Genomic DNA, 11,946 nt, shown 5'->3' on the forward strand with positions numbered 1-11,946 from the left:
TGTCTAGTTCTGTCCCGTCCATCCTAGTCGTACCAAACATCAGACATACACTTATTCTGTCCCGTCCAGTCCTATCCTCTTGTCCTCTCCTGTCTGCGTACCAAACGCTACCTCAATGACTTTTTCAAATAGTAAAAACCTTTGCAATAAACTTGCATTGAAGATGCTCTTAATATAGATAAAGATAATCGATGTTACATCTGCTACATTATCTAACTACACAACTAATTTATTAAAATTAAAACCGTTACTTAGGTACCGTTTACCAAACGCTTACCTGGGTAAGCACTTACTAAGTCACTTTACTTTATCGGATGAATATGACAAGGACTAATAATCTTACCTGGTAAGAGTGAATGCAACAATCGAGAGTCTTACCCGGTAAGTGAAGACGATGATTCTTACCATGGTTGCGATATGTTTTAGTGAATAAAATCTTGCCCGATAACTAAGCAATAGTGTTGAATTTTACTGATAAATGTTTACCGAATAAGTGTTTAGGTAAACCGCCCCTTAAACAATTAAACTTTTAAAATAAGTTAACTTACAAGAGTGTTTTTTATCATAATTATTTAATGCCAATTTGAAATGGTACTATAATTTATATAACAAAATTATAATTCAAATAATAAAAGCATGTTATTGTTTATTAAATAAAAAATAAACACCACCTTTGAAAATGAGACTTTTAAAGTGAAGAGTCTCCAACGTAAACTAACCATTTTCGATTTGTTTATTTTTGCATTTTTTGAAAACCAATTTCTCCAACGGTTCCCTCCTCTCTCTCTCTCTATCTCTCTGGTCATCGCATCATTGCAAGTGAAGGAAGGAAACAACCTTCGAATTTTTCACTTGATTAACCACAAATTCTTCATTTGGTTGCCAAGTGATGCAGGATTTTATCGGCTCCGTTCGTCGATCCCTAGTGTTCAAACCCTCGGCCGGCGGCGGTGGAAATGAAGATGGTGTTGGTGGTGGTTCTTTCGGTGGCTTTGTTGAAAAGATCGGTTCAAGCATTCGTAAATCAAAAATGGGACTTTTCACTAAGTCGTCCATTCAGGCACTACCTTCTCCGATTGACAAAAGCAGAGCGGTGGGGAAGAAGAAAAAAGACGAGGGCGGTTCCCAGATCCGATGGCGGAAAGGAGAATTAATTGGTTGTGGAGCGTTTGGTAGGGTTTATATGGGGATGAATCTTGACTCAGGGGAGTTACTTGCTGTCAAGCAGGTGCAAAGTCGTGCAACTGGTTTTTAAGGCGTAATTGGTTTATAAGATATGTTACTTGTGGTAGTAGTTAATCTTATAGATTTGACATTGACGTTGGCGTGATCATATGCAGGTTTCTGTGGTTGTAAATACTGCTTCAAAGGACAAAACTCAGGTATGTCTCTATTTACGTGGGTTTCAAACATTCATGGTTGTGATAGGACATCGCTTTGAACTTGGACGGATCTTCAGAAACATGCAATTGTCTTCAATCACTTGCTTGCTAAATAATCTGACCGTTTCTTAGTTTACCTTGGGGTGTTAATGGCTCAGATTGGGATCAACTAGTGATTTGATCTGATTGATTATCCAACTAAGCAATCACAATCTGGTCTACTAGCTAATGCATCATGATCTAATTCAGGATATTACTATTCGAAGTAGTAGTTCTTTCACAAGACAATAAAATACAAATTGAAAACTCACCTTGTATCATACAAACTACTTCTTTTCCGCATTGTTTGGTGAAGGGAGTCCCATAACCGTGCATACATTACCCACTAATTTTCTGGTAGCTAATTACATTAAGACAGAAGGAAATTTTTGGGAATCTACTCAATCTAGTAAGTTTGACATGAATAAAATTAAATTCAAGATTTGACTCGTGGCATAGAAGATAAATGGTTTAGTCATGTATTTATTTTCTTAGCATATGAAATTGAGAAAAGTAAGCTTTGTTACTGAAAAATTTGACTTGTGATTATAGATTATAGCAGGCTTGAGTTTTTACCTTCAGCATATAAACTTATGCTAGCAAGTTTTGTATATAAACTGAGCAAGATAAGCTGGTATTTTTCATCCACCTACCAAGTAATTTTTAGTTCTGTCTATTCAGGTTTAAAGTTTAATCGGCATCCATACAGACTGAATGTATATTGTATAACACATTGTAGTTCTTGCGCTTGCATGAGAGTGTTCTACTGACTTATGTAGCTTAGTGTTTTGTAATGAACAAACAGAGATGATCATGTATCGAGGTTTCAAATTTTATTGCATTCAAAGATGGCTATGGTAGTTTAATGGCATTTTCTCACACATGATAGGCTCATATCCGAGAGCTCGAAGAAGAGGTGAAGCTATTAAAGAATCTTTCGCATCCAAACATTGTTGTAAGTGGTTATAATTTTTATCATCTTGCATTTGGTTAATGCCAGTTCTTATCGTAGTCTTATCTAGCTATTTTTATTTGGTTAAAGAGGTACCTAGGAACTGCTAGAGAGGAGGAGTCGTTGAATATCTTCCTGGAATTTGTTCCTGGTGGATCCATCTCGTCGCTCCTCGGAAAATTTGGTTCCTTCCCTGAATCTGTAAGTTACTTCACCATGATTTGAATCTCAATTGTGGATTCTTTTTACTTGCCGAAGGTTAGAAAAATGTTGTGAATTTAGAAATTTGGTTCTTGAAAGCCTCATGGGACTAAAGACTGCCCTTCTCCTCTAAAGCTCAACTGCTCTGCACAGTTGTCTTCTTATCTGCTTTTACAAAGGCTCAGAATATATAGCAAAGAAATGCTCTTGGAACTCTAGAAGTTGCCTTTTAAATTTAGCATTTAGATGTTTGAAACTTAAAACTTATCTCTAGTTTGTACATGGAGCAGGTGCTACGGATGTACACAAAGCAACTATTGGTGGGGCTGGAGTATCTCCATAAAAATGGTATCATGCACAGGGACATTAAGGTATATCATCTGCATGGTCTATCTAGGCCTAATTGCTTCTCTCTATATGTATGCATACATGTGGAAATATCCCAGCAAGTTGGCGTGTGTTTGTCTGTTCTAATGTATCGAGATAGCCATGTATAGACTTTTGTGTAACAAATGGTCTTGCAGGGAGCAAATATTCTTGTTGATAATAAAGGCCGAATCAAACTTGCAGATTTTGGTGCCTCCAAGAAAGTTGTAGAGCTGGTATGCATGCTATGTCCTGTATTATTTAAATATTTTTCTCTGTATCCTCATTGGCTTTTCCTGTTTGAATTTCTTTTATTTGTTACTGTGAGCTTGCATATTTTTCTGTAGGCTACAATGACTGGTGCCAAGTCAATGAAGGGTACCCCGTATTGGATGGCTCCTGAAGTTATACTCCAGACTGGCCATAGCTTGTTAGTGAAATCACACAACTCATGCTACTGGATTATCGTTTGTTTTCTTCTGTGTTATCTCTTAATAAGAATCTGAATGCTTTGGTCGTTAGAAATGCATTTCTGGTGCTCCTTTGGAGTAGTTTGGTCAGTGGCCACTTGCAAATGTTATTTCTATTGAATTTTGTATCTCAGTTTGTGCTCTCCCATGATTTTCTTCAAGCATTCTCAAAACTATCGTCTCAATGGATTCTGTTACTTTTGTCTATAAGAAATAATAATATTTATGGTGTCGACTCACTTGCAATATTAGATGGATTAAGTCTTGTTATTTGTTTTTGTAGCTCTGCTGATATATGGAGTGTCGGATGTACTGTAATCGAGATGGCAACTGGAAAGCCTCCTTGGAGCCAACAGTATCAGGAGGTATTTAGATGTATTGATCTATGCATTGTGATTGTGTCTCACACTGTGATATGCTTGCTGCTTTCCTAATGTTGTAGAATCATCTGTGATATTTTTTCTAGCAGTAGTGTACTAAATCATGGGTGTTTCCTTCAGGTTGCTGCTCTCTTTCATATAGGAACAACAAAAGCTCATCCACCTATACCAGACCATCTTTCTGCTGAGGCAAAGGATTTTCTGTTAAAATGCCTCCAAAAGTAATAATTTCTTTTTCTCATACAAGTTTCTATTAATTTGTTCATCTTTATGCCACAACTACTCATTTTTAAATTTTTTATGTGTAACCTACATGTATGTCCGGTTTGGATTAAGTTCATAATATCCTCTGCTTATTTAAGTGTTTATTTTATTTCTTACCCTCAAATGGCCAATCTGTTGGCAGGGAACCGAATCTCAGGCCTAATGCATCAGAATTGCTGCAGGTGATTATCCATTACGAACTTTACTAAATTGGAAATGAAATGTTTAATTTCTGTGATAGAAGCATGTTGCTTGCACATGTGAGCCACAGTTATTTGCCGAAGTATTTTAGTTCAATGATCATTTTGGAAATGACAAAAATGTTAAGAAAACCATATTTTGCCAGTTTATTTTAAACATCCACTTATTTTCTTATTATTATAAGCCAACTAATGGTCTCCGTTCTTTCGTTATAAATAATGAAATTAAGCAGAGAAGGTGATATACATGTAGAAATGGAGAATGTGCATGTATTAAGAGGGTCACTTGCATATGCTCACTAAAGTAGTCTAGGAAGTAGTACCTGTAGAACATTCACAAATTTTAAGGGTAAAAATGAAATAGTTTTATGAATTATGATAAAGGGGCACCCAAAATAATAATGAAACTGTCGAAATTGGGAACGTGGATTATCTTTTCCATTGAACTTATTTGCTTAATAAACTAAAAGTTTTGGTTTTATGGTGTTTGCTCATTCTCTACAGCATCGTTTTGTTACTGGGGAGTATGAGGAGACTCATCCTGTCTTTCGCACATCAGTTATGGTCGGTATTATTGCGTGAAGCCACCTTGATTCAGTCCTTGAAAACCAAAGATACTTTAACCATTCTTCTACTAATCTTGACACTTTTGTGGTATCAGGAAACCCCTGCCAATAAAATACCAACATCTACGAAGGACCCTAGGAATCCGTAAGATTTTTCACCACCACCTTCTTGATTATTAGTTATTTCAGTTTTTGCAATAACGAATAAAAAGGTGGTTGCTGATGCAGTGTTAGCCCGGAGATGAAAACAAGCCGTGGTATGGTGGATGTTCATGGTATGAATAGTGTGAGGTGCTCGACTATATACCCTGAGAAATTTTCTCAAGGGCCCATGTGGGGTTCAAATAGATACAATGATGACATGTGTCAGATGGATGATGACGATCTCATGGCTAGCACATCTATGAAGTTTGATTCTACTTTACCTTCTCTTGATGTCAATAAGGTAACAACTGCATCAATGCCGATATATCATTCTTTGGGTTGTGGTTTCATTCAATGCTAACGAGATTTGCTATCTAATCGGAGACAGAGTTTTAATCCCATGATTGAACCTGATGATGACTGGTCGTGCCAGTTTGATGGAAGTCCAGAACTAAGCAAGAATGCAGCTAACTTACGTCCAGATCAATTTTCTGAGACAACTGCAGAAACCCATGGAGCATTAGGCAATGAAGATAATGGTTTCACCTTTCCAAGTGGGGCTTCAGGAATGGAGGAGGAAGAAGAACTTACAGAAACAAAGATAATTGCATTCCTGGACGAGAAGGTGCAGTTTTTTTTTTCCCAGGATTTCTTTTCTACGAGTTAACAATCAAGCAGACATTAAAACATGACTTGGTACACACACCTAGATAAACATATAAAATCGGAGGCGCCCAGCATATCCCACCCGAAGGTGGGGTCTGGGCGGTGGGATGCATGTAGTCTTTGACCTCTACCCTCAAAGGGTAGAGAGACCGTTTCTGTGAAGGACCCCCCATCCCCCACTTGTGAGAAGTGTGTGGAAAAAATAGAATGCTTCCCTAAAGAAATAGAGGAAATGACAAAGGGTGATGGTTTGGAAAAGAAGAACGAAACCAGAAAATAATAAAATAATAAAATCGAACTAAGTAAACAACATGCAAGCAGTAGGTACAACCATACAAGAAAATATGTGAAATAGTGGAGGTAGATCTTAACTTTTCAGCTACCTTTGTGTTGTTAAACAGGCTTTAGATCTGAAGAAGATGCAAACGCCTCTATATGAAGAATTTTACAACTCTTTGAATGCAGCCGTTTGTCCCGTTGGGAGCGAAAACAAGGAAAACTTATCCAACAACCTGAACTTACCTCCTAAAAGCAAATCACCTAATAGGCTGCTAAGAAAGAGGCTATCTTCAGCTGTTAACATTTCCTATATTGGTAGCGCTGGTAATAATTCTGAGCGCGTGTCACATATTGGTGGTGTAAATGATCGAAACCCACAAGAATGTCGTTCACCTGAGCATGGTCAGGTGAAAGAGAACATTCATGATTCACAGCTAGAGGCCATTAGTCCAAGGTTTGTGACGAATCTCTAATCCTTAACTTTGTTTCTCCAAAATGAGCTTATTTGTGGTTACTAGTATGAAGTGGAGGCTTAAATATTGTATTTATAGCGCAAACTTCTCGGATATGCAAAGAAGATGGAAGGAAGAACTCGCTGAAGAGCTTGAAAGAAAACGAGGCAAGTTTTTTCTTCCATTATTTATAGTTCTAGTTCTTTTACTTTGTATTGTAGAGAGACCTGCAAGCAAGTAAGCTAGCATGCATATTAATTAGGTTGATTCACCATGGAGTCATGCATGATTCATCCATGACGGCATGCATCTTTACGAAATAGCAGCCGCATGTCATCCATCTATCATTCACCATGTGTTCTTTACATCATCCATATCTTCACCATGCGTTCTTTACATTGATATATTGCACATTGCATTCATGATTAAGGACAATTTCATTTGGCTCCATGGTTCATATAAAAATTCAACAATTTTTTTGCATGGATTATGGACCAATTGTACTAAATACATGTATTCGCCCTCTACTAAAAATTTGGTTTTTATAGTCAAACCATTCGAAAGTTGTATCTTTACAAAGCAAAACCTAACCTTTTAGTTGTGAACAACAACACATGCTCATAATACAACATTGCCGGTGCTTTAAGAGAACTCATGTCTGCTCGCCTCTATCCAGGAGAGAATACACTACCAATGGTCTACATATAGATTGACTGATTTTCCACTACATATACATAGAAAGAAAATTAGTCAATAGAACCGTAAATATTCTCAGAACCGTGAGAATACACATTTTGATACTTGCATACATAGTACATACGCATTGATGAATATACTTATTGACAGAACACACATTTTGATAGTGTATATGCATCGACGATTATATTGGTTCTCACGGTTCTAAAATGTTTTTGGTTCTCACAAGAATCCTTCCCTATATATATAGTAATGGATGGTTGATATGATATAATGAATGGTTAATTTTAGTTAGATATTAGATCGAATGGTTAATACATATAGACAGTTATGTATATATCCATACAAGTTGGTAAGGATACTTTTCATTATTTAAGATAAGTCTCATATATCATGAAGAAACCAGCAAGCAGGGTGGATGAGACAAAAACAAGCTTGATTACCATTGAAGTTGAACGATAAGCTTTTTATGGGATGAGGTAACAAGCTACTATGATTTAGTGGGGTGGTTTGACGTGCAACCAGAAGGAAAAACATGTACAATGGGGATAAGAAATTTGTGGGAGTTGTTATACCAAGGCTATGTTTGGCAAATATAATCCAGTTTATTTTGTGTTTATTGAAAAAGCCCTTTTTTGTTAGCCATATTTAAAAAAAAAAAAACTAGCTTATAAGCTAACCTTATAAAGTGCTATAAGCTAACTTTTTAAAGTACTACTTCAAGTAGCATTTCAATAAGTTCCCGGGTTATTTATTCTTTCAATTACCCCCTTTATATTTTTCCAATTAATTTTTCAAATTTCCTCTTACTTAATGAGCTAGGTTTCTTTTACCAAACATAACTAGTTTATCGGTTAGCTTATCAACTAACAACTGGTTTATTTACCATCAATTCTCTTATCAGCTAATTTGCCAAACATAGCCCAAATGAGTTGGCCTTGTTGGATTCACTATTTCATGAACTCTAGTTGGTTCATTTCTAGCCGGGTTAAAGCTTACCAAACCACATTACACTACCTTACCGATAGCGAGAAGGTGAGCTTCCTTACCCTGAGATCTCCGCTATTGATAAGAGAGAGAGAGCCTGGTCTGCATGCTACTGATAAGACAATTGCTGTGGGTGTTGAAGGTCAGGATCGAAGGCATATGCTGGTATGCGGTGGTCACGGATTTAGTTCAGGCCTGCCTCTGAGTGCGATGTGAGTGTTATGCTGGAACTTTTCCTGGGATTCATCGATCAGGCTATTAAAGAAAGGAAAGAAAGTTCTAAGTATATGTCAAGGACCAAGAATCTTACCCGGTAAGAGCCAAGACAAGGACCGAGAGTCTTACCTGGTAAGTGAGGGCCACAACTCTTACCACGGTTAGCAATTACCGGGTAAATTGTTACATAAGATACCATTTTAATAAATTAAAATTTTACCCGGTAATTAAGTAATAGTTTTGAATGTAACCGTTAGACATTTACCGGGTAAGGATTTAATAAATTGCCCCATACTTTGGTAGGTGTCGTGGGTAGTAAACACAGATTTATGAGTTAGGTTTTGGGTGGACCAGACCGTCCACATGTCAAGTCCATATGGGTAAACCCATTATCAAATCTTTCACTTGGAACAATTTTCATACCTCACACAAGTGGTTGCACAAAGTTTAAAAACAGAACTAACGTTTCTCTTAGGTGGAGCTAACGTTTATGTATATTTTATTCTCTTCAGACTATTTGTGTTGAACTTTTTTTGGGCCTGTTTGGTTTCGTTTATTTCCTCATGAAAGTGAAATATATATTATTAGATTTGGGGAATCTAACAATTTTTGATGATGGCAGAGCTTATGCGGCAAGCAGGCGTAGTAAAAACATCGTCCCCGAAGGATCGCATGATAAGTCGCCAAAAAGAACGATTACGGTTTGCATTTCCTGGCAATTAACGAAAGAATATTTCTGCCTCTTTCCTTTACCATACATGAAACCGCCATCTTGCTTGCTTGAGATTGAGAGCAGGTAAGGGTTGTGATTTATTTTTGTTTTAGTTATTGTTCATTGTTATGCTAAAGTTGTGTATCTAGTTCTGTCTGGTGAAAAAGATGTTACATACGAGCAAGCACACCACCTTCTTTTGTATTAAATCCATGTGGTCTGCCTCAAATATAATCCACATTGTTTTTTGTATTGAATGAGTGTGTTGCATCCCGTTAATCACTATTTGAGATAGATGTCAAGTCTGCATACATTAAGGTCTACTGAGGAATTAAACCTCAAAAGTTAGATGGTTGCTCGTTAATCTTGAAATTGTGACACCAAATCTAAAGTGTCGTTTACTAAACACTTGCTGCGTCTTATTGGATAACTAAACACTTACGGGCCGTTTACTCAAATGCTTACTCGGTAAGTGCTTATCGATAGAAGTCAACACTATATTTATTTTGATGCGTAAGATTTTACTACATTAAAACATATTGAATGCAACAAGTTATTGGGTAAGTGCTTAACTGGATAAGAGTCGGCATCTTTACTTACCGGATAAGACTCAATCCTTTTTATTGCTCTTTACCCGATAAGATTCTTGGCCCTTCTCATGTTCATCCGATAAAGAAATTTATCCGGTAAACACTTACCAAATAAGTGTTTAGTAAACGACCCCTTACTGTCTCATACTGGGTATGTGATGCTTACTTGGTAAGAGATGATGGTCTTTCCCAACTATTCTACTGTGTCATTTTGTTAATCACAAATCTTACCCGGGAAATGGAAGTGGCCGAGAGAACCTTATACTATGCTATTTTCATAGCCGAGAATCTTAGCCAGGAATGTACGACCTTGTTTGTTTAAAAAAAAAAAAAAAAACTATTATTAGCCTCTTATATCTGAAGGCCATTCAAACTGTTTTTTTCCAATTTTTTTGAGACATTTATGTCTTATTGATCTCTTATTGTTCTCCAAACCGTCAACAACAACGCCCATCATTTCTCTCAATCGATCCTTACCAAATTTATCCTCACCTATGTCAATCAATATATTTTAATAGGACTTAAATGTGTTAAAAACCGTTAATGGCTTATTTTCCTTTTTATTAAATGTGAATTATATAATTTAGATGTAAATTTCGTAATGATGATGAATAAATATGTGAAATTGTATAGATTTATCTATAAATGCAACACTATAAATTTTTAATGGGTAAAATAGATAATGTAAACAAATTCATACATTTATCAGTTTATAAAAACAACAATCTTATTGATTCAGATTTCAGACTTCAGACTTCAGCACCAACTTTCATCAATTAGAAGTGAAATAAGACTTCAGATTTCAACACTTTTTAAAAAACAAACATCATCTAAGCGAGAGTAGTAACTCTTGCTCATTCTAATTTGATTTTCAAAAAATTGACCATTGAAAAACAGGCATCAGGTGCTCTCTCGCTTGGAGCATCAGGTGGGTGTATCTTAAAATCGTCATTATTTATTTTTCATATTCAGATGACAATTACATGTGTTATAATCCCATAAATTTCAATGAATGAAAATCAAACGGTTAATAGCTTTTTCTAAGATTGTTATTTGAATATGGAAAACAAATAAATGACTAAAATGGAAATGAATTCGTTTTATTTGTTTATTGTAATTCGTTACTATTATGTAGATACATCATAGAGAAATTATATAAATGACATTTCAAATGCAACCCATCATATTTGTACAACCAATGCAACCCAATCAATTGAGATATTTATGAAAATGATGATAGTTTATTTATTATGATTTGAATATATATGGAAGATGACTAGAGTTCATTAATTATGATCAATATTTTATATTAGAAAACAATCAAAACTTTTATGAAATCACATATTCATCAAATTAAGTAGACGGTTGAGATTGAGTTATATTGGTTGTACAAATATAAATGATTGCATAATAACTCACCTCTAAGTTATATATTCTTTTCGTTTTACAAGTGCAGGGAAATATTCGCTCACAAAAATGTCCAAATAGTTAATTGCTCAATAGAAAAAAATTGACGACTTAATCACTCAATACATAGTATGTTGAGTTTTTGAATTTTTCCCTAATAATATCAAAAATTAACAATGTAAGTTGAAAACCAAAAGTCTTTGTTTGTTTTACTTATTGAGTTTGTAATGCCCTTATTAAACAATGTTTGTTTTTGTTCTAGTCTTTACATAATGGTTGGAAATGGCTGTATTAGATAAGCTAGAATGTATACGTTATTGTGAATCTCAGTTACAAACAACAATTCAAGATGAATGAAGAACACTCAGACCTGTTTATTTATTATGAAAACAGAAAGATTACAAAGCAATCCTCTCACTTAGTCGACTCTCATTTTAACATGAATGATAATCAATCTAATATTCTAAGCCCACTTACAAGGTAATCACAATGCCCAAAGCCCCATTATAGTACTGAATATTACAATACAATGTATAAAACTGACTTTATAAAACTTTCATTAACTTTGTTAATCTAGACCAACAATCTCCCCCTAAAATTTTATAAAGGAAATATCTTCTGAAGCATTCAGATTATCTCCCCTGCTTTCTTTGGAAAACATTACTGTTGATCGGCTTCAAAGAACACTTCAAGCTCCCCCTTGAATAAAGCTCTTATTCTTCACTTTCACTGATTACACCAAAAAGCAACTTTAAACTGTAGACAACTCAACACAACCTTGAACCTCATAATCTCAGCCAGCCCATAAGCATTTTGATTCATTCAACTACGGGATAGATAATGTATGAGTTACATGGCATTCCAAAGTGCAGAATCAGTTTAATTGTTGGAACTTATGGGTTTTATCTACAATTTTGTATATTATGTATCCCACATTGGTGCGTGAGCAAAGTGAAAGTGTGTTCCACTCAAATGTT

The 11,946-nt window shown here is 35.5% G+C and overlaps 1 protein-coding gene across 1 annotated transcript; it reads left to right on the plus strand.

Annotated features, from left to right (window-relative positions):
• Positions 1-889: 889 nt before the first annotated feature.
• Positions 890-9,189, plus strand: LOC112517221 (mitogen-activated protein kinase kinase kinase NPK1). The gene is made up of 17 exons (XM_025124585.1): positions 890-1,228; positions 1,341-1,382; positions 2,311-2,376; positions 2,464-2,574; positions 2,865-2,945; positions 3,099-3,176; positions 3,288-3,370; positions 3,694-3,775; positions 3,911-4,011; positions 4,197-4,236; positions 4,759-4,818; positions 4,916-4,965; positions 5,049-5,265; positions 5,353-5,589; positions 6,032-6,363; positions 6,461-6,528; positions 8,883-9,189. Exons 1-17 carry the CDS (start codon positions 890-892, stop codon positions 8,981-8,983), a joined length of 2,088 nt encoding a protein of 695 aa, XP_024980353.1. The 3' UTR covers positions 8,984-9,189.
• Positions 9,190-11,946: the final 2,757 nt, after the last annotated feature.

The sequence above is a fragment of the Cynara cardunculus genome (genome assembly GCF_001531365.2).
Source record: "Cynara cardunculus var. scolymus isolate 2C chromosome LG 8, CcrdV1, whole genome shotgun sequence".
In the NCBI taxonomy this organism is placed as follows: domain Eukaryota; kingdom Viridiplantae; phylum Streptophyta; class Magnoliopsida; order Asterales; family Asteraceae; genus Cynara; species Cynara cardunculus.